General features: G+C 48.3%; 1 protein-coding gene across 1 annotated transcript in view; it reads right to left on the reverse strand.

Annotated features, from left to right (window-relative positions):
• The window catches only part of LOC100550420 (scavenger receptor cysteine-rich domain-containing protein DMBT1-like), a 51,160-nt gene that overhangs the window by 22,288 nt on the left and 5,319 nt on the right, over positions 1-23,553 (reverse strand). The window contains exons 6-15 of the mRNA XM_085214679.1: positions 22,716-23,030; positions 21,909-22,223; positions 20,859-21,173; positions 20,082-20,396; positions 17,747-17,815; positions 8,439-8,771; positions 7,554-7,883; positions 5,135-5,464; positions 4,394-4,513; positions 4,233-4,269 (exon numbers count right to left, since the gene is read on the reverse strand). Coding sequence (XP_085070805.1) covers positions 4,233-4,269; positions 4,394-4,513; positions 5,135-5,464; positions 7,554-7,883; positions 8,439-8,771; positions 17,747-17,815; positions 20,082-20,396; positions 20,859-21,173; positions 21,909-22,223; positions 22,716-23,030 — 2,479 coding nt within the window. The remainder of the gene's footprint in view (positions 1-4,232; positions 4,270-4,393; positions 4,514-5,134; positions 5,465-7,553; positions 7,884-8,438; positions 8,772-17,746; positions 17,816-20,081; positions 20,397-20,858; positions 21,174-21,908; positions 22,224-22,715; positions 23,031-23,553) is intronic.

Genomic DNA, 23,553 nt, shown 5'->3' on the forward strand with positions numbered 1-23,553 from the left:
AGAAGCGGGTGAGGCACAGGAATTTGCCGTTTTTTGTCTCCCATCCCTTGCAACATGCACAACCTGGTGGCATGCAATTTTGCAAGGAGGGGGTCAGAAGCATGCTACTGGGACAAAAGAGAAGAAAAAAAAGAAGAAGAAGAAAAAGAAGAAAAAAGAGTTTGCAAAATCATTAAATTAATGCCTCTTGTTGCTCCAAATGGGGATGTTAAGATTGTGGTGGGTGCTGTGCTAGTGCCACTGAAAACAGGGATGAGGAAGGATGTGGCTCCAGTAGGAACAGGGTGGAGAGTTCTTGCCTTGTGTGTACAGAAATAAGAAATGAAACCAAAGCCAGTTAGGGTAGAAGGATCTAGAGTGACCAGGATGGTCTCAGGCTGAATTGAAATGTTCAGCCTGGCAAAAACCAACAGAGTTGTAGACAAGATAGTAGGAGAAATAAATAATAGAAGCATGAACTGCAGGGACATGCTGAGAGCAGGCAGAGGTAAGGCTGCAGAGCAAAAGGAAAAAGATGTGTATGGAACAAAAGTAAAATACTAGTACAAGAATAGGTGGTGAAAAGCTAGAAATGAATCCACGCTCATAAAAAGAAGAGTAGTTGAGAAAGGCAACTGTTTTCTGTTATAACAAGGCTCAGTGTGCCTAAGGACTTTGTTCCCCTGCTTTGTCAACAAACAGGACAGCAGCAAAGAAATTCCCGACACTGATGGTCTCAAAAATGCTATGAACTGTCCTAGCCTGACATGGCCAATGCAGCTGTGAGCGAGAGTGCTTCTGTTTTCATAGCTTAGGCAAATAGCTGCTCTGAAAGTGAGTTGTGCTCCTGTGTCCCTTCTGTCCCTTTCGAATTTGTGTGCTATGTCCTATGGGAATTCTGAAATTCCTTCCTGAGATACTGAAGTCCTTGCCCAAGCTCAGATCTAGGAGGTGCTGATCCTACATGTTGGAGACATGAAGAACCCTTAGTAATCCAAACTATCTAATCTGAACTTCGCTTAGTAATAGCAGGGCATGACTCAGGGGTTCTTTGATACATCTTCTGCCTTGAGGAATACAAGCACGTTGCTGTTATAAAGATGTTTTCTAAACTGTGAACATATTTTCTTATGTACACACAGAATGATGCTGATAGTTGATGCTTTCCTTGTACACAGGCTCCAGTCCTTTTCTCAGGCAGTACCTGAGACTGAGCCCTCCATTTTCCCCTGAACTTTGGGACAAGCAAGGCTGGAGGACTGGGTCTTCCAAGGTAGCCAGAAAAAAATAAAAGGCTCATATGTTAGCAGGGATGTTTTTCTTCCCCAACCCTGTGTTCACATTTCTGCCATCAAACTGTGAACCTCAGAGACTTGCTAGGAAACATGTATGATCCCTTTGCCTGTTGAGGAAGAAAAGTCTTTAGGGCGGAAATTTCTTTATGGGGAAAAAAAAAAAAAAAACACACAAAAAAAAAGGGTTGGTGTTGGAGCTGGCCCTGTTTAATATCTTTATTGATGATCTGGATGAGGGCAACGAATGTACCCTGAGTAAGTTTGCAGATGACACCATGTTGGCAGGAAGCGTCAATCTGCCTGGCGGTAGGAAGGCCCTACAGAGGGACCTGGACAGGCTGGCTGCTGAGCTGAGGCCAATAGGATGAAATTCAACAAGACCAAGTGCTGACCACGGCTGTGCTGCCAGCCAGCAAGATCTAGACAGGCTGGAGAGTTGGGTTGGGAGAAATTCAATGAAATAGAACAAGGGCAAGTGTAGAATCTTGCATCTGGGCAAGAACAACCTCAGGCACCACTATAGTTTGGGGACTGATCTGTTGGAGAGCAGTGTAGGGGAAAGGGACCTGGGTGGACAGCAGGAGGGCCATGAGCCAGCACTGTGCCCTTGTGGCCAAGAAGAACAGTGGCATCCTGAGGTGTATTAGAAGGGCTGTGGATAGTAGGTCGAGAGAGGTTCTCTTCCCCCTCTACTCTGGTGACACTGCATCTGAAATATTGTGTCCAGTTCTGGGCCCCCCAGTTGAAGAAGGGAAGGGAACTGCTTGAGAGAGTAGAGCGCAGAGCCACAAATATGATGAAGGGAGTGGAGCATCTTCCTTACGAGGAAAGCCTGAGGAAGCTGGGTCTCTTTAGCTTGGAGGAGACTGAGAGGTGACCTCATTAATATTTATAAATATATAAAGGGTGAGTATCAGGAGGATGGAGCTAGGCCCTTCTCGGTGACATCCGATGATAGGACAGTAGGTGCAAGCTGGAACATAGGAGGTTCGGCATAAATACTAGAAAAAAACTTCTTCACTGTAAAGGTAACAGAACACTGGAACAGGCTGCCAAGAGAGGTTGTGGGGTCTCCTTCTCTGGAGTCATTCAAAACCCATCTGGATGCGTTCCTGTGCGTCTTGATCTAGGTGTTCCTGCCCCAGCAGGGGAATTGGACTAGATGATATTTCGAGGTCTCTTCCCTGACATTCTGTGATTCTGTGAGTCCTGCACTTTGGCCACAACAACCCCAGGCAACACTACAGGCTTGGGGCAGAGTAGCTGGAAGACTGTGTGGAAGAAATAGACCGGGGGGGTTGGTTGACACTCGATGAACATGAGCCAGCAATGTGCCCAGGTGGCCAAGAAGGCCTGGTTTGTATCAGCAACAGTGCAGCCAGTTGCAGGAGCAGGAGGTGATCATCCTTCTGTATTCAGCACTGGTGAGGCTGCACCTCGAGTGCTGTGTTCAGTGTTGGGCCCCTCACTACAAGAAAGACAGGGAGGCCCTGGAGCGTGTCCAGAGAAGGGCAATGAAGCTGTGAGGGGTCTTGAGCACGAATGTTATGGGGAGTAGCTGAGGGAGCTGGGACTGTTTAGTCTGGAGAAGAAGACTCAGGGGAGAACTTACTGCTCTCTACCAGTCTCCACATGAATCACGGGGGCATATTCTGCGTAGCATCCCAGACTTACAGATCAGGGTGTAAAGTGCCCTGAGGATAACTGATCTGCCTGCTAAACGCAGATGTAACAAAGGCGTTGAGGACCTCAGCCTTCTCCTTAACCTCAGTGGTCGCATTCCCCACTGCATCAAGTAAAGGATGGAAGTTACCCTTGGTTCTGTTCTTACCATTTACATGTTTGTAAATGTTTGTTCTCTTTTACTGCAGCGGCCAATCTAAGTTCAAGTTGGGCTTTTGCCTTCCTAACTTCCTCCCTGCTTTCCTTAGCAACTTGCTTGTAATCGCCCCAAGTAGCCTGCCCCTTCTTCCAGAGGACATAAACTCCCCCAGACATAGAATGTCTGGGGTTGGAAGAGGCCATAAAGATCATTTTTTCTTTGGCTTGGCAAATCTTCACCACAAACTAGTGGAGCTTGTGGTTATTTCTTCTCTCTCTTTTGGCACTGGGACATTCCTCTCTCCCAACCATGGACCCTATGGTCAATGGTTTTGGGCTCAGACTTGGCTCCATGGGTTGATCCATTAGGAATGGGATCACACACAAGCCATACTTTGTGGCCAGCACAATATCTTACCCAACATCAGTAATTTTCAGACTCCTATATCTGACCTGACTGTCTATTACCCCTCCATAGACAAAGGACCCATTTTTCTATCACGTTCACCTTGCCTAGACTTCAGGTTAAGTCTCAACATATCCCCGAATACGTAAATAATATTGCATTCTTGATCTTCCAGGTTTCAGGATTTTTTACTAGTATTCAAAAATTGAATAAATACAATGGATGAGGTACTTCATTCTGGAGAGGTTTTGAAGCGCATTGTTCATTTTGCAACATTAGCTACGTACAGTTCAGTAGAGCATCCTGCTCACTTCTTCCTGGTTCAGGAAATAATTTCCATGGGAGATTAGAGGAAAAGGTGTTATCCCTGTTGGGGTGATGGAACGGGCAGAATTGTAGGGCTGGGCATGAGAGTTCTGTGCAGGCAGATGGAGTTGGGATGCTGGAGTCTACCTGGAGGACCATGCAGGGGTTATCATTCTGAGAAGATCTTTCTTGGAGACTGAGGGACTTATGGTGCTGTGTGTGGTCAAGGGTGGAACTGGGACCCCAAGAGGCTCTGTACTGTGAGCCAGGGCTACGGGGCACACATGATGGGATTGCTAGAGGAGATCATCTTTGCTGTCCTCTTGGGGCGGTTCTGCTCCTCTGATTCCACAGAACAGTGTCTCTGCTGCTTTCTGGGTCCTGAGAGTCTTGCCTTCAATCTCAGAAGTGCGGCTAACTAAGACATCCCAGCATTCTCCATTTTCCTTACACGTGACTTGTCTGCAAAATAAAGGAGCAGAATGATGCACAGAGGGTACAAACCCCCATCCCAGAAATGCATTCAACAGCACGACGAGCCCTGGAGGGAGACCAGGTGCATCACGCATAGAGGTCCTGCTCTTACCCAGGATGCGTCCAGCCTGTCTTCTACATCTCACTCCCAAGTACATGACCAGCAGGATCCCACAGAACATCGCCACCACGCCAAGAAGACCTGACAACACTGAGCAGGAATGCATAATGTCTGCAGAAAGAGTTCAGCGTGGAGGAGCTTGGTTAGGTGGTTGGAGCCATGCTCTCCTTTAGATTTCTTCTTACCCTTCATTTCTGCTGCACATTTTTGGGAAATTCCAGTATCTTCCATCAGAACTCTCCCTGGGGCTCAGGCTTCACCCTCTCAGCTTATCTTTGTTGAGTGCATGGAACCCTACCTTGGACTACCTTGGACTAATGGAACCAGGGGAGATCTCTGCGTTCTCAGACACCCATGGGAGACAGCAAGGCATTACAGAGCCCTGTTAGAAACAGGAGACTACACATTTGCAGAAATCAAACTGGGAATTGTCTTGCCTAGTCTCAGCCACGCCTGCTGAAATGCATTCTCCTAATTAATCCCACATTAATGTCTGCAACTACTTCCTTCAGGTGCCCCTACCCTATCTAATGGTTTCTGGAAGCACTTTTGCCTGTTTAGGAAGGAGATAAGACTAGGGCAAGAGCAGGAAGATGGCTATCACCCCATGTCTCCTGTACCATGGCTAAGTGGGACCACTACCTGTCCTGGAGACTTTGCTCAACACTAGTTCAGACGCTAGTTCAGACTGGTGCCAACTGCAGTAGGATGATGGAGGTTCCTAGCACTCACCTTTCATCTCTGTGCACACCACACCAGCTGCCATGCCGTGTCTGCACAGTCCTGGGCCCATATTTCTCTGCTGGCACTCCAGGAAGAGCGATTCTGTCCCACGGCAGCTCAGCCCCTCCAGCAAGGTAAGGTCATGCCCTTGCCCGAACTGGGCTCCGATGGGTGCAGACTCTGCTGGTCCACAGCCCAGCTGCTTACAGACCACCTTGGCCTCCAGCATGGTCCAGCTGCTGTCACAGACGCCATACCAGGTAGCATTGTACAGAACCTCCACACGCCCCGCACAAGGACCAGGACCATCCTGCACCCGCAGCTGCAAGGGGTTGGTGCCTGCAGTGGAGAGCAGAGGGGGGAGGTGATGTCCTTGGACCCTCCACACTCATGGAGATGGAGAGTTTGGAAGGAGAGTGACATGGGCACTAGCACAGAAAAATGCTGACAGGTCAGGTTTGTGCTTTATTGACAGTTGCATGGAAGCCGAGGCTTGTGAGGAGTAGCACACATACAAAACACGTATGCCAGCACACTCTCTTGCACACGCACGCGTTGGCTCACACTTCATAAGAGTATTCAACTAGAGACACGCTTTCTGACTTGCTCTAGGCCATTTTTTTCAGTGCTCTGCTGCAGGCAAGCAACCATTCAGCAGCACCCATTGCTTAGAGTTAGGCTTACTGCCCTACTCCAATGCCTTGCATGAGATTCCTCTATAAGCCACATCACTAGAGGACTAGGAGATGCAAAATGGGAATCATGGGAGATCCACACCATCCTAGGGCAGCCAGACACTGAACTCTCCTATCTGGGAAATGTGCATCTTGATTTTTAACAGGGCTTTGCCCGTCACAAGGTGCTGTCATTGGTGAGCTAGAGTGACAGTAGGTTAAGTCAGTATAAGTTGGATGCACAACTCCTTGCAAAGGCATATTATTAAACACCTTCTGAATGTGCAAAGGCATTATAAAGCATGCATAAATGGTTCACAATCAAAGAAACTTCTCAGAAGTCGCCCATTACAATACTGCATCATTCTCAAGGTGTTTATGGCACCATTCTCTCAAACACACACGCACACTGAAATCTTCCTTTCCAAAGAAAAGACATGGAGCTTCCTAAATACTGAGCTGAATCAAAAAGTGGGATGGGGAGGCTCATTTCTGCCCTGTGTGTGCTTATAGTTGAAGGTGTCTGATTGCACAAGGCACTTTAATTCTGCAGGCAAAGGTGAAATGGAATTAACAGTTCAATTCAGATAAACTAAACAATCAATCAAAAAAAGAAATTTGAAGAAAATACCAGTAGTGAAGTTAATTTCTTATCGGGCCAATTTCCCTGTAGACGTGATGGATTCCCTACCATCTGACTTAAAATTTAAGTTGAATAGCTGTCCCAAAAGTCTGCCAAAAACTGAAGTGGGTCATGAAGATCCCAGCCTGCTATGTGCAAAGTTATGACTGAAGATAAGACTTCCTAGCCAGTCGATCTTAAATATGTTCACCTGCAGAACTTTCCCCCATCCAAGAAATAACAACACTGTTTCCTTAGTGCTGGAACAGAAAAGGTGGGACAGTGCAGGCTGCTCCTGATCCACCTCTGAGGTGGGTTCATCTAACCAACAGTTGGTGTCTTCAGCGCAGAGTGTTCCCTACATGGGAGAGAGAAAGGAGCAGGCTCCTAAAAGTCCCTCAAGGCACTTCAGCAGCAGAATTCATCTCTCCATAACGTGAAATCTACCGAGGAACTGGCAAGCAGCACCTTCCAGTCTTGTGCACGTGTTTTGGTACCTCAAAGCATCTAAAGGAGAATGAAGCATTGATAATTGAGGAATGGGGTCCTGTCCCTGTGCAGGCAGTGGGGCCTAACTAGCAACTCAGGTAAGCAAATGTCGTCGGCTTCACGGTGTCTCCAGCCTGAGCATCTCTCCAGCCACTCTTGACTCAGTTGGCTGGATAACCTCTGACAGTGCCCAAAGTCTGGCCAGCTAATCCCATGAGTAGTCCTATAGACAGACACCTACACTTGGTGCCTTGATCTCTAACCAATTTAGGAAGCATCGTAAGATGTGAAAATGTGACATTGCTCAGAGTCTCCTGGCCTGGAGATGGGGTTAGGTTGCCTGCAATGCCCTACATTGTCTTGGACGTATGCATATGGCTCTCAGACATGACTCAAGCCGTGCAGCCCACCTCATGCTCCTGCCTCAGTCAGGATACACCTGGTAGGAAGCGTCTACACCAAAGCACATGAATGCTATAAAAGGAACGGCAGTATTTCTGCTGCACTCCAAAAGAGGAAAGAAGGAGAAAGGAAAGTCTGTCACAACTCTTGGGCAGAACAATGTCTTTGCGCCCAAGCCCACATCAATTCCCATTGGATGGGGACTCTTCTGGATGTCCCACTCTTGTGCCCATAGTGTTACCTGTGCACACCACGCCAGCATCCTCACTGTGACCGCAGTTGTGTTCTCCCCAGTTGCTCAGTGTACACTCCTCAAGGGTGGACTCTGTTCCTATACAGTGAACGTTGTCCTGCCAGATGGGGTCTGAACCTTGCCCAAAATGAGCTGAGCCTGGTGCTGACATCGCCATCCCGCAGCCCAGCTCCCGGCACACGACTGCAGCATCCTGCAGGTCCCAAGTGTCGTCACACACGGTCCCCCACTTCTGGTCATGAAAAATCTCAACTCTCCCAACGCAGTTGTTTGATCCATTCATCAGCCTCACCAGACGGTGCTCTGAAGTCTTTGTGTCTGCATAGGGAACAAAGAGTACATTCATGCTTGCTCAGCAGCTACGGCTCCAAGGGATCAAACCACGGGAAAAGCAGTACTGCATCCTTCAAGATGCCTAGGAAATACATTGTCAAAGATGTCTTGGGATTTTCCTCTCATCTACTCACATAAAAAGAGGGCACAGCTGCAGAGCTTGGAGCTCAGTGCCTGACAAAGGGTCAGTAGTGATCACGCAAAATGGTAGGAGGCACTGGAGACAAGTTTATGCAGCTAGAGTTATCAGAAAGGGAGAAGACAGGAGAATAATTCTCTTTGGGTGGTTCTTTCTGCACATAGTCTTCCTAACAGCTTGCTGAGGTCTTGTAGAAGGAAGGGCATCACCTGGTGTGGCATTCACACCATTCTCTGATTCTATTTTATTCTTCACCATATGTGGAAAAGGCAGCTGTCCAAATAAAAAGATGTGATTTGATTGTTGCTGCACCAACCCTGCATAGTAACACAGCATGGCCTGAGTTGGAAGGGACCTTACAGACCACCTAGTTTCAACCAGTATTTATAGATAGGGCTCACCTGAGCACACCACACCAGCATCCTCCCTGTGGGTGCAGTCGTTGGATCCCCATGGCTTCCTCTGGCACTCAGAGAGCGCAGCTTCTGTCCCTGTGCAGTTCACGTTATCCAGCCAAACGCGGCCAGAGCCTTGCCCAAAGTGAGCCAAACCTGGGGCTGAGACGGCCGTCCCGCAGCCCAGTTGCCGGCACACCACCGTGGCCTCGCTCAGACTCCAGTCATCATCACACACCGTGCCCCACTGGTGGTCGTGCAGCACCTCCACGCGCCCCGCGCAGTGGCTGGGGCCGTTCGCCAGGCGCAGTTGAACTGGTGTTTCGGTCACTACGCCTTCTGGTGGCAAAAGGGAGAGAGAAACATAGAATGCCTTAGGTGAAAAGGTACCTTAATGATCGTAGGATCATGGGATGGCTTAGTTTGGAAAAGACCTCAAAGATCGTAGAAGCGTAGAATGGCATATATTGGAAGACGCCTTAAAGGTCATCCAGTTCCAAATGCCTGCTGTGGGCTGGTTGTCACCCAGCACATCAGGCTGCCCAGGGCCTCATCCAGCCTGGCCTTGAGTGCCTCCAGGGATGGGGCATCCACAGCTTTTCTGGTCAGCCTGCGCCAAGGCCTCACCACTCTCTGAGTAAAGGGTTTCCACCAAACATCTAACCTGAATTTCTCCTATTTTACTTTAAAACAATTCCCCCTTATTCTGGGAATATTAGACTGTGTAAAAAAAACTTCCTCTGTCTTTCTTCTAAGCCCCTTTTAAGTACTGACAGGTGTCAGTAAGATCTCCCCAAAGCCTTCTCCGGGCTGACTGAGCCCAATCCTCTCAGCCTGTCTTCTCAGGAGAGGTGCTGCATCCCTCTGATCATCTCTACAATGATGCTGCCAGTGTATTAATACAGGAACATTCAGAGCTGTTGAGTAGGTGCACACAAAGCAGAACCCATCCACATTAAATGCGTGAACACTGAACCGTCCCCATAAACCTCTGCAATCTATTTCTAACAGGTCCAGGAACCTGTTGTATTGGCTTGGAGATCTCAGCAATCTCCAAAGGAAGAGGCTTTCTGCATACACCCCAAGGAGTTCTACTAAGAAGTGCGGCATGACACTTTGCTCTAGAGAAGAGAGAGGACAATGTCACCCTTCTACCGAGGTGTCCGCCATCCATCACTTTGTTGGAGCTTTGAAAATGGTATTAAGCCCTGGAGAAACGCATCCTCCTCTGAACTTCTGGCATGCCAGCATGATGTTATCAGAGGTTACCTGCACACACAACTCCAGCATCTTCTCCGTGGTCACAGTTATTGATTCCCAGTGGCCTGACCTGACATTGAGACAGGGCAGTTTCCGTCCCAGTGCACTGCACGTTGTCTAGCCAAATGGGACCTGACCCCTGGCCAAAGTATGCCGAGCTATGGGATGATACTGCTTCCCCACAGCCCAGCTGTCGGCACACCACTTTGGCACTGGTAAAGCTCCAGTCGTCATCACACACAGTTCCCCACTAGTGATAATACAGTATCTCCACTCTCCCAGAACAGCGGTTCGAGCCATTCACCAGGCGCAGCTCTGCAGAACCAGTGCTGGGATCCAGGTGGTAGCTGTCTGAGCCTGCAAGAAGTAAAGAGGTGCACCACGAAAACCCCTTGCCTCTCATTTCATAGAATTATAGGATCATAGAATCATAGAATCATAAAATGGCTTGAGTTGGTAGCATCAGACCCACTTGCTACATCTTTATGCCATTCATGCTCTCAGCAGCTGAAAAGCTCCCCACATGATCACAGAATCACTTGAATGGTCACAGAATGGCTTGAATTGGACAGGACCTTAAAGTGCATCCGGTTCCAAAACCCACTGCCGTGGGCAGGGTTGCCACCCACTAGATCAGGCTGCACAGGGTGTCATCCAGCCAGTTCTTGAGCACCTCCAGGTGTGAGGCATCCACAGCTTCTCTGGGCCATCTGTTCCAGTGCCTCACCACTGTAAAGAATTCTCTCCTAACATCCAACCTAAATCCTCTCTCTTTTAGTTTAAAACCGCTCCCCTTGTCCTATCGCTATCAGATCACGATTATCTTCTGGGACAATTTTGGCACAGGGACGTAGATACCCACCAATTGCCTGTACCTCGATAAGCCACCAAATCTCCAACTGACATATTCTGTGGTTGCAAAAAGTTTCTCAAGCTGATTTCACAACGACAGCGGTTAAAGCACAGGAACAATCTGTGCCCCTTCTATTAGAAACAGTGAGGAAGTATCTGAATGCCTCCTTTTGGTCCCTCTCCCCTGCCTAAAGTTGAGTCTTACAGTGCCTGAAAAACACAACGGGTGGCTTCATCTCTAATGTTGTCTTTTTCCCCAGAAATTCAACCAATGCAAGGGTCCTTCCGATCATGGAGAAGTGTGATGTGCAAAAGGCGCATCCCGCAGAAGTGGCTCAGCATCTCAGGACTTTTGCGAGGTGAAATGAGCACTGATTCCTGATAATCCAGTTTCCAAAACTGGTTTCCAATTTGCTCTTTTGCCTACAGGTCTCCATATGGGATGAATCACAAAATACCCAACTGTATTCTCCCACCCTACAATTTCCTCAGGTGTTGCCTGAGCAAACCACACCAGCATCTTCACCATGGTGGCAATTGTTCTACCCCAGTCATTTGCTCTGCCGTAAGAAAGTGCAACCTCTGTCCCCATGCAGTTGACACCATCCAACCATCCAAGGACCCCACAGGGACCCCCACAGCCCTATAGGAGCTCCATGGGGATCCCATAACCCCACAGACCCCATAGGGACCCCATAACCCTACAGGAGCTCCATAGAACCCACAAAGCCCCCATAAGTCCATAGGGACCCTGTAGGGACCCCATAGGGACCCCATAACCCATAACTCCATGTGATCCCATAGCCCCATATGATCCCATAACCCCACACACCCATAACCCCGTATAACCCCATATGACCCTATAACCCCAGACGCCTCATAACACCATATAACCCATAGGACCCCATTAGGACCCCATAACCCCACACACCCCATAACCCCGTATAACCCCATAAGACCCCGTAGAAGCCCATAGGACCCCACAGGACCCCATAGGACCCCATATAACCCCACAGGACCCCATATAGCCCCATAGGACACCATAGGACCCCATATAACCCCATAGGACCCCACAGGATCCCACAGGTCCCAGATGGGACCAGATCCTGCCCTGAATTGCCTGTCTCTGGTGGCTGGCAGTGCACTGCTGCAGCCCAAACCATTGGCATCGCCTAGAGCCAAGTGGTCATCGCACACCTCTCCCAACCTGTTGCTGTAGAACACCTCAATGTGCCCAGAACAGTGGTGTGATCCATCTGACAGGTAGAGGGGAACCCAGTGGGACTCTGTGTCCCTCTGCAAGGGACACAGCACTCACAAAGGGTCCTGTGCAGAAGAAATGGGAATGCCTACACCACCTGTGTACATGGCCTCTGCAACCAGCAACGTGAAGCACTTCTGCTTTGGCAGGCAAATAAAAAAAGAAATCCAGATCTAGGAGAGAAAATGCTCTGCATTTTCCTAATAAAGGACAACTGTCTTTAAAGGGGATTTGGATGGTTTTTTTCCCAGACATGTTCAGGAACAAAATGAAAACACTGCAGTGAGCGGATGGAAAATTCTGGATGTATGGAGTAGCTGCCAGTCAGCTGTTGCATTAGGTAAAGTACCACCAGCAGGTCAAGAGAGGTGATCCTTCACCTCCGTTCAGCACTGGTGAGGGTGCATCTGGAGCTACGGGTCCAGTTCTGGACTTCTCAGCACAGCAGAGACATGGACGTGCTGGGAAAAGTCCATTGGAGGGCTACAAAGATGATGAAGGAATCGGAGCACATCTCCCGTGAGGAGCAGTTGGGAGAGCTGGGACTGCCCAGCTTGGAGAAGGCTCAGGCTTAAATATCTAAAAGGAGGGTGGAAAAAGGATGGATCCAGGCTCTTTTCTGTGGCTCCATGGGGATCCCATAACCCCACAGACCCCATAGGGACCCCATAACCCTACAGGAGCTCCATAGACCCCACAAAGCCCCCGTAAGTCCATAGGGACTTTTCTGTGGTGTCCAGGAATAGGACAAGAGGCAATGGGCAAGACTAGAACATAAAGAAGTCTGAATATCAGGAAGCAATTCTTTACTGTTTGGGTGATGGAGTACTGGCACAGTTTTCCCCAGGAGATTGTGGATTCTCCTTGGAGAATTTAAAAAGCAGTCTGGACCATGGTCCTGGGCAAAGTCTCTGCTTGAGTAAGGGACTGGACCAGATGGATTCAGAGGTCCTTTCCAATCTCAACCACTCTGTCATCCTGTGATTCTGTTGTTCTATGCTAAGACAGTGAAGGGAGTTGTTTGGTGTGCAGACTTGTATTTTAATTAGTGATTTGCATGATGTTGTATGGAGCCAAGAGCCAGCGGGTGGTGTTCAGCTGTGCACAAAAATAATGAATTTTGATGGGCTGAAAAGCAAAGAGACATTATTTGGAAAGAAGAGAAGATAAAATTAAGTAGGCGTGAACAGGAAATAACAACACCTCAGCACCTCAGCTATCAGAGGACTTAAAGCACAATCAGTGAAGAGCAGTAGAAGTGCCTGCTCTCGTTTGTGTTGGAGGAGAGAACTTTATGCCCCAGCTTTGTAAATGAACAGCCTGGCCATGAAGAAGCGGCCAACACAAATACGCAGTTTGTGATCTTAACAGTAACAGACTGGTAAGGCTCCAAACATTTCCCAACCACTCTACGAGGAAAACAGTGCAGAGGCCAAAGTAATTCTCCAGCTGGTAAGGCCTCCTGCCCCATCCAGCATTTTCCCTTCCTTTTTAAAGGCTGACAGGTAAAAGGAGGCTTTGCCCAGCCCGTCTGCAAGCCCAATCTCCCCATTCTTGCAGATCACAGATCCCTCTTTCTCCATACACATGGGATGCACCTTCTCCCATGCAAATGCTACTCACCAATGAGGCATGTCAGGTAGATGAGGAGCCCTGATAAAGCATAACTAGCCAGGGTGCACTGGGCAGGCAGAAAACGTCCTGAACACCCCATGCTTCTAGGGCAGGTGATCATACTAGCAAAGAGCTGCAAGTTAAGCGGGGTGATGCCAAAGTCAGAAGTTACGTGATTGGTTCCCTCCTCTGCAAAGCCCTGCCCTGTGTTTGCGCTGTGCTACAGCTTACACATGAGGGGAGCACAGGGCAGACACTGACCTCTGCTTTCTGGTGACATCAACAAGATCTGAGCGAACAGCATGGAGCTGCATCACGGGAGGGGAGGATCAAGCTGGACAGTGGGAAAACGTTCAGTGCTAAAGAGAAGTGGGCATGGAACAAGCAGCTGTAAGAGTTTGTAAGCTGCTGAGTGCCATCTGTGTACCTAAATATCTGAATTTCCTCCTCTTAGCATCAATGTGGATCCCACACCCCAAGAGCTCTCTTCCTGCTCATGCAATAGATAAACGCTCTATGGTTGTATAACCAGGGAACAACTGCGTGCGGTGCAGCTACACACAGAGTTTGGAGAAGTGGAAAAATTCTTATTCATGGGAAGGTTTCCTCACTCTGCAAGACCTGCAGCAACACATTGCCTCTAGTTCCTTATGCATGCTTAGCACGAGCAGTAACAAAGTGGAGCAATAAGCTAACTGGAAGTGACTAATGCTGAGAGCCTAACAGTCAGCATAAAAATAAATGCTGAAGAGGAATGCGATTGCATTCTGGAAAGAGATTTTTGACCATGGATAATGATTTCCAAAGAACTCGGGCACCAGTCTGTGCTCAGCTCCAGCACAGTTTTGCTGTTCCCAGAGCTGAGTCGCAAGCTGTGTTGGGACCTGGTGTCTGCGTGTTCCCTCAGCCAGGTACCCCGTCCTCCAAAACTGCTGAAATCTGAGCAGCTAAACACCTCACCCTCCTTTTATCCTTCTTTTACCAGCACAGAGCAAGGGGAAACACTGTCCACCTAAAATGGGACCTGCCTTCTGCGGGGGCACGTCACTCTGCTGTTTGCTTTTATCTGCTGGTTTTCTGTCGCATGCCTGAGCTGAACCCTCAGGGAAGACCAAACAATTCCGGTTGGGAAAGTGCAAGTATTTCCCCAAATCAGTAGGCAGAGAGTCAGATGTAACACATGGGAGGTCACAGAGGCCAGAAGGAGGAAGAAGCAGTGGAGAAATCAAATCCCTGCATCATTCTCAGACACAAGCTGGAAGTAGGCAGCCGTAGGCTTCCTGAAAAGGACAAACCGTCCTTCTGCGTGCAGGCTGGAGTAGCTCAGCTCTCTTATTTATAAGGGCAGGGAGCAAGAAAATGTCTTGGCAAAGACATGGCTAGAAGTAACCTTGATGATGAGTCTGAAATGGATGCGCTGCAGGCACTCCCTTCCCAGACTGCATGCTCTCCACTCCCCAGGCACATGGGCACTGTGCTCTCTTTCCTCATTTTTACTAAAAACTACCCTCTCATAAGCAATAACAAATCAGCCTCACAGTCGAGACTTTGCAGAGGTAGTGTATTGCTTGGTATCTTTCTTGCATTGCCTTGGGCAGAGAATGAGATGTCATGACTACCCTCGGCAGTCCCAGCCCAGATGACTCCAGCAAGCCAGGAGATACTGACTCTGGAAGAGGCAGTCATCATTCTGAAACTTTCAGTAGTAGGATTTCCAGAAAGAAGGAAAGTTTTCACTGCTCGTGAATTGATCACCAGAGAGGAAGATAACCCAAGCATGTTATAGTATTTTTTTTTTCATGAGGAAGTGATACAAGCTGGCCTAGTAACAATCAGTTAGGAAATTAAGCTTGTACTGGCAGAGAAAGTACAGTCCTAGTTTCATTTCCTCCAAACATGATCTGAAGAAGAGGGGAAAGCTGAAAAAGCAGTTAAATGGTGCCCAGATCAAAATAACCCACTTCTGCTCCAAGTTGTGGCAACTTGAACAAAGCCCTGGGCCCCTTCTTAAGCTATCTCATAACAAAACTTGCATGGGGACATTGTTCTTGCCCATCCCACCCCATATATAGGAGTTGAGTTCACCTGAGCCTCCTCTATTCTGCTATACCAGCAATTGACTGCACTCAGATTTGGCAGGATAAAAGACCCCCCACAAGTGTCTATGGGACAGATTCAGGATGAAAACTGGGCATATTTCCCTCTGCTCTTGTAACACTGCTAAGTCTCAAGTCTCTAATTCTCTGGCAAAATCACGTGTGAAGAGGTAGGAAGATGATACATGGCTATGGGAGTTCATTCTGCAGGGCTAGCCTCACATAAAGACAACTCTCCTGACTCCAAAACCATCACAAGATCTTCCTTCTTGCCCCAAATAATAGAACCATGGAAACATAGGATCATGCAGTCATACAGCCATAGCATCACAGTATGCGTTGGGTTGGAGGAGCCATTAAAGCCCATGTAGTCCCAACACCTCCGCCATGGGCTGCTTGCCCCCCACCACATCACATATCACACCCATCCAACCTTCAACGCCCCCAGGGATGGGACAGTCACAGGTACTCTGGGCAGCCCGTGCCAATGCTATCTGTCCTATTTCCTCCTAACGCCTCACCTGAATCTCCCCTCAATTAGTTTAAAGCCATTCCCTCTTCTTCTATCACTGTCAGAACATGACAAAAAATGGTCTCCTTCATGTTGATCAGCTCCCTTTATGTCCTGGAAAGACTCAGTGAGCTGTCCCCTCAAGAAATGAATCCCAGGACCCTTGACCAGCCTGCGCTGTACTCCAAGAAACCCTGGATCCCCGCTCCCTCTCCACTCCCACTGGAGGAGCACGCGTTGCATATGGGATCCCTGTGGTCAGAAGCAAAGCATCACTCACCCCAAAGGCACACCATCAGGAGGAGGACCCCCACACTCTTGGCTCCAGTGCAGGTGGGCTGGTTTCTGCCCCAGGGGAACCTGGGTGAGGGCTGGAGCGCACCAGGCAGCCCCATGTTCACACATCCATGGGCTGGAAGCTGGAGCAGAACACCCTGCCGAGGGCCAGCAGCTGAGTGCCAGATCCCACCGGCCAGCTGGGAGGGACAGAGAGGAACTGGGGCAGATGGGAGTGACAGGCATTTCAGCAGCAAGCCCTCTTCCTGTTCCCTCCTTTGCTCTGGGCTTTTCCCTGCTTTGCCAGCCCAGCTTCCTCTGCCCCTTGGTCACTCGGGCTTTGTGTGAAGCTGTTCCAGCAGGTGACCCTCTGCTCCATGCCACAGCCTGCTCCTATCTCCAGGTTGTGAAATGGAGAGCTGTTCCAGGAACGTACAGAGCAAACACAACCCTCTCTGCACCCTGGTCCCGTGTTCTACGTGCCAGCCCCAAGGGCACCTCCGTGGTCCTGCTGTGTCACGGCTAAAGCACAAGATGACTTCTTCTGATGACCTGCATCAAGCTTTCATGCACAGGACTCCTCCTGCACTGATCCCTCCTCTTTTATGTCCCTGGACTTGTCCCTCCAGTTGAAAGGAGTTGGGGTGACCTCCCTGCTGTAGCTCGGAGGCTCCCCCTGCTGTCCTCATCTCCTGACCCCCAGCCAGCTCTGCTCCTACAACAGAACTTACAGCTCTCATCTATTGAAGTTTATAGACTTGGGAGAAGCCAATCCTTCCCTTTTAGTAGATTCCCATAAACAACCAGCTTAGCCCTTGCAAAACATGCAATTTGACTTGTTTAAAATGACTGTGAATCGGGTACCTGTGACTCCATTCAAGATTGTCCTTTGAGGTGCCATTTAGAGCTAGGTGGAAGAATGAGTAAATCCACTTCGAGTCCTTTATGCTAAGGTGTGGTGAACTATGTCCTGAGAAAGTTAATTTCTCATTAGGAGCCTCAGAAAAGCAGAGTAGAACAGAAGAAAACAAAACTGAATAGAAGTGTGTAGGGGAGAAAGTAAGCGAAAGGGCGGAGAGCCTTAGTCATGACCTTTTCTTCATCACTGCTCAACCCTGCCAGCCCCAACAGCAAGGATGCAGCAGAAGGAGAGCACAGCTGGGGATGCAAAGCAAAGTGAGAGCAAATGCCCATCAGTAGCACCTTCCAGAAGCTCACAGCCCTTGGCGCACCCTCTGAACCATCTCTTGTTCCTGATGCATGGTGAACAGCACTATATACACTATAGAAGACATGGAAGATCTGGACTTTTACTTCACAACAAAATTAAACCCCCTGTCTTGTCCTCAGCACCTCCCTTAAAGCATACAACATTTTGTTGGATTCTCTTGGCTACTACAATGCACAGAGACAACGATTTCAGATAACTTGTTAACAGCTGTACCTGGTGAGAGGGTAGGAGTTGAACCTGATGGTCCTTGTGGTCCCGTCAGACTTGGGATATTCTCTGATTCTATGATAGACCAGAAAAATAAAACATTAAAAGCCAGATATATTGTACAATGAATTCGATTTCATTGCGTTTCATGGATGCATAGCTAAATGACAGGAAATTGCTTTATTATTTAATTGATTATGTATTATTATTTTATTATTCAAAGACAAGCACTTTCAGAAACACTATCCTATGGCTACATTGCAGTCTCCAAATTTACTTGCAAGAACACACATTTGACAAGAGCTAAATAATGAGAACAGTTCTCTTCAAGACTGGGAGGCAAGACAAGAGAAGCCTTTGCATCTCGATATCTTTCCTAATCCGCAGCACATGAAATCTCTCAACTTCCCTTTCAATGATGAGCTAAGCTATTGCAAACTGTCTCTAGAATAAAGGTAAAGAAGAGAGATCAGGGATAATTTGAGATAGTTAAAATAACAGGGACAGAGGAAGTTCATAGCTTTAATTTTTTTAGTACAAATAGATTTTTTACCAGAGTCTGTTGTGACAGAACTGGGAGAAATGTTTTCAGACTAAAAGAAGTGAGATTTAGATTGAATATGAAGATGTTTTTTACAATAAGGGTGGTGAGGCACAGATTGCCCAGGGAGATGGTGGGTGCCCCATCCCTGGAGACTTTCAAGGTCAGACTGATGGGGCTGCGAGCACCTGATCAAGCTGTAGATGTCCCTGCTCATTGCAGGAGAGTTGGACCAGATGACCTTTAAGGATCCCCTCCAACTCAAAAGAGTTTATGATTCCAGAATTGCTCTTTTGCTGATTAGCTGAAGGGCTGGAAGCACAAGGTCACTGCCCAGCCATGCTGGGGGTCCCTGGAGCTGAGCTCTTCTAAACCATGGCAGGAAAAAGATGAAAAGGGAACTGTGCTTCCTGCTAAGAGAATAACGAGAACCACAGCTTTGGCAACAAGAAGAACAACAAAAGCAAACTCTGCAAAGCCTGTCTGTGTTCTAGAGAGGGATCTCTTCATTACCATATCCTTTTTAGTGTCTCTGGGTCTTAAGGGTAATGAAAAAGGGTGAACGTTCCAGCTTTTCTGTAGGCTTTCCCGCCCTTCATAAGCAGCCCATGAACTGTATTATCTTCCAAACCACATATAGTATCATTTGAGAGATACCACTGATTGGAATGGAGGAGCAAGATGATGTGTAAGTAGATGCAGTGTTCAACCTTGGGCGTCAGTTTCTTTCAACTTGTAGTTCAGGCTTTACCTTCTGTTTTTTATTTCTCTGATACATGCTGCAGAAGACAGGCAGGAATCACCATCACCTCTCTTTCCCCAGTGGGATGCAGAGTTGTAGGACCTAAACTTGGTATGCCAGCAGAGACCTTGAGCAGCATGGGATGATAAGAGATGATACACACTGGAAAACTCAAGGCTACAAGCAACTCAACTATTGTCAGCATGCAGACCTGGATCTGGACAAAAGCAGGCCAGAGAACAAAGACAATAAGGAACAAGGACCCAGAGCAGAGGCAAGTGGAGTATGCAGTCCATTTGGACGCAAGACTGATAGATAAGGAAAGATCAAACAGTATGTTAGAAATTTGTTAACAGGTGAGTACAAAAAAGGAAGGAAGCAGGAGGCAGAAGGAACTCCATGAACACTGCACTTACTTAGGAAATACGCCTTGATAAGTGACAACCCACTGCCAAGCCTCCTTGTATCAATGCCATCTTTAGATGGAGTGAAGAGTGGGAAGATGAACAAAGTGAAGAAACCAGGGTATGTGTAAATAAGCTACCCTAAGTAAGTCTTTTTTCCCTCCTATAATAGAGACCAGGACACACATCCCTGCAGGCATTAATCAAGTATTCCTTACATCAGTAGCAGTTGGACAATTAAGTGTTCATGCAATGATAATTATAAGGTTAACACAGTATTACTACTCAAAAAATGCTTCTACAAACCTTAAACACTCCTCCATATAACACCACAGCCACAGACTTGGCCAGAGTCCTGTCTGGAACTCAGGAATTCACATTCTGGGATGATTCTGTTGACCGAGGTGAGTGGCAACTGTGGGTCACCATGGTGTTGATTGGAAGGGATCTCTGGGGAGCTCAGGTCTAATCTCCCATGAATTGATCATGATAATCATGGGCAAATTACTCTAGTGGGCCAGTGGAGTCTGGAAATGTAGGACTCAGTTTGCCTTGAAGAAAATTCCGTCTTCATTCTCCATTAGTCTTTCATTTCTGAGCAGAGATCACACCACCATGCCCAACCCCTTTTCTAAACCAATGAGGCCACATTACCTGAACACACCACACCAGCATCTTCACCATGATTACAGTTGTGTTCTCCCCATGGCCTGGCCGAGCACTCCAGGAGGTCGTTTTCCGTCCCTGTGCAGTTCACATCATCCAGCCAGATGGCATTACGCCCTCGCCCAAACCAAGCTCTGCCAGGGGCTGAGAGTACCGTCCCGCAGCCCAACTGCCGGCACACAACCGCAGCATCCTCCGTGTCCCAGCCATCATCACACACAGATCCCCACAGCTGCTTGTGGAGCACTTCCACTCTCCCAGCACAGGAGTTTGAGCCATTCACCAGTCGCAATGCTGTGGGATCTGAAACAAGATGGATGTGCTCGGCACCTCTTGGGTTGCTCTTGTCTCCCACCTCCCCAAGGCTTCACTGGCAAGCCAGGCCACTGAATGAACAAGTCTCTGCAGAACAGGGCCCCGAATTCTGTGGGGTTTGTGCTATCCAGCATTGTCACACACTTCCTTCCTCCAGCACAGCTCAGTACTCTCCTGAATCATAAACGACTTTGTGCTGGAAATGACTTTAAGGTCCACCTAGTTCTAACCCTCTCCCATGGGCTGGTTGCCACCCACTACGTCAGGATGCCCAGGGCTCCATTGAGCTTGGCCTTGAGCACCTACAGAAACAGGGCATCCTCTGCTCCTATGGGCAGTTCATGCCAGTTCCTCACAACCCTCCGAGTAAGGAACTTCCTCCTAACATCTAATCTAAATCTTCCCTCTTTTAGTTAGAGTAGTGAATAATGCTATTCAAGAAAAAATTACCTGAGCACACAACACCAGCATCTTCACCGTGATTGCATTTACTCAGCTCCCCTTTCCTGGACCTGCATTCAGAGAGGGCACCTTCCATCCCTGTGCACTCAACATCCTCCAGCCAAATAGGGTTGGATCCTGGCCCAAAGTGGGCTGAGCCCGGAGCTGACACGGCTACCCCACAGCCCAGCTGCTGGCACACCACCTCTGCATCATTCAGGTCCCAGCCATGGTCACACACCGTTCCCCATTGCTGGTTGTGAAGGACCTCGACCCTCCCGGAGCAGCGGTTGGAGCCGTTCACCAGCCGGAGCTGGGTTGGTCCTGGAGTTAAGAAAGAAAGACACGTGCAGGTCAAACACATAAATGTGGAAGATGGGAAACTCACACTGCAGTCAGATGCAATGTGACATGGAGACTACCACCGGAATAAAGACAGACATTTAATCCCATTTAAGGCGCCCTCAGGCATCCAAAAAAAGCGTGGTTCGTGTGGACAAATATCCGTGACTGCTTTACAGTGGGCTGATCTGTGTTGGGCATTAATTAGCTGCACTGACTAGGTTACCCAAGACTTTAATGGAGGTGGTTCAGCCACCTGGCTTACATGGAGGAATCTGAGTGTAGATAAATACGTAACTTTTGTGCTATGGAAACGCAAAGTGAGAGGATGCCTTGGCAGTCCAAGCAGACCAGATGGACTCATGGTAGAGGGGAGGTTCAAAGGGACTTTATGATACAGTGTAAACATGCACTACAGCATCATGCATTATGGAAAGGGAAAGGATGCTCAGAGCCCAACAGACCAGTCAGTGGGCTACGGAGGATAGCAAAGTGATGGCTGGAAACTGACACTCATTCTTCTAGGATAAAGCCTTCACAGTTAGCAGACAACCTGAAGTAGGTACCTACATAGAGGCAACATAAATCAGCAAAATAAAGTTGTCTGTCCTTTACCAGTATGCTTCCCTTAAGGAACATAGCAAAGTATAGAGTCCATCATTCCTTCCAGCATCACTCCTTCCAGAGCTGCACCACAAAGGAATGCAAGTCTCTTACCTATACACACCACACCAGCATCTTCTTTGTGGTTGCAATTACTCACTCCCCATGGTCTGGCCCTACACTCAGAGAGGGCAGCCTCTGATCCTGTGCAGTTCACATCATCCAGCCAGATGGGTTCATAGCCCTGCCCAAACCGAGCTGCAGATGGAGCCCATATGGCTGTACCACAGCCCAGCTGCCGACACACCACTTCTGCATCATTCAAGTCCCAGCCATCATCACACACACTTCCCCATCGCTGGTTATGCAGCACCTCAACTCTCCCGGAGCAGTGATTTGAGCCATTCACCAGCCGGACCTCGGTGGGGTCTGAAATGGAAAAGGCAGAGTATCAACTCATGGCTGTAGACCTTGTGATCAGAGACCAAGCACTTGATACGACACAGAGAGTGAATCAGAATCTTCTAATAGCCTTGGTTGGAAGGGAACTTAAAGTGCTGCTACCCAGTAGATCATTCTCTCCGGGGCCACATCCTGTCTGGCCTTGAACTTCTCCAGGATGGAGCATCCACAGCTGCTCTGAGAAACTGTTCTGATGGAAGTGTTCAATAAATGTGTAGATCTGGTACTTAGGGACACTGTTTAATGAGCAATATTGGTGATAGGTGGATGGTTGGACTTGAAGACCTTAGAGGTCTTTTCCAACCTTCGTGATTTTATGATTCTGGGATTTATCTCGCCTCAGAGATTCAAAGACCCACATATGGGAAGAGCACTGTCATAGGTGAGAAAGGAGAACCAATCCATTGAGCTCCTGCACTGTTAGTACCCATAAGCTCATCAGCTATGAACAGCAGCTACCTGAGCACACCACACTGGCATCTTCTCCATGGTGACACCCGGTGACTCCTTTAGGCCTGGCCCTGCATTTGGAGAGGCTATCTTCTGTCCCTGTGCAGTTGACCTCAGACAGCCAGATGGGACCACTTCCCCGTCCAAAGTGAGCCAAGCCAGGAGCTGCAGTGGCCACACCACAGCCTAACTGCCAGCACACAACGTTGGCATCTCTCATGTCCCAGTTGTCATCACACACTGTCCCCCATTGGTGTTGTTCCAGCACCTCGACTCTCCCAGCGCAGCGGCTTGGGCCGTTCACCAGCTGGACTGCCATTGGATCTGAAATGAAGAATAGAAAAAAAAGAAAAAAAAAAAAAAAAAAATTCTGGAAGAGCTGCTGGAGATGATGTGGAGTTGTTGGAGCTGGTCCAGAGGAGGATGTGAAAATGCTTATAGGACTGGAGCTTCTCTCCTATGATGAAAGATGGAAGGAGCTGGGGGTGCTCAGCCTTGAGATGAGAAGACTCCAGAGAGACCACCTTGCAGCCTTCCAGTATTTAAAAGGAGCTTATAAAGAGGAAGGAGACTGGCTTTTTACTTGGGCAAATAATGATAGGACAAGGAGGAATGGAAACCCTGGAAACAGGAGATCTTGTGAAGGACCACCTCTTGGGACTCAGCAAGATGGAAGTCCAGTGAGAAGCCATGTGTCTGTTCGCTTGAGTCAAAAAATGAGCCAGGAAAAATGGGAGAAGCGGCAGAGATAATGTCCTCCTTGCATCATTTCTTGTCAGGAGGAATGGTATCATTACCCCTTTGCATTCTGAACACCTTTACTCTCAGTGGCAGCATGGCTCTCCAT

The sequence above is a fragment of the Meleagris gallopavo genome, chromosome 33 (genome assembly GCF_905368555.1).
Source record: "Meleagris gallopavo chromosome 33, MGAL_WU_HG_1.1, whole genome shotgun sequence".
Lineage (NCBI taxonomy): Eukaryota > Metazoa > Chordata > Aves > Galliformes > Phasianidae > Meleagris > Meleagris gallopavo.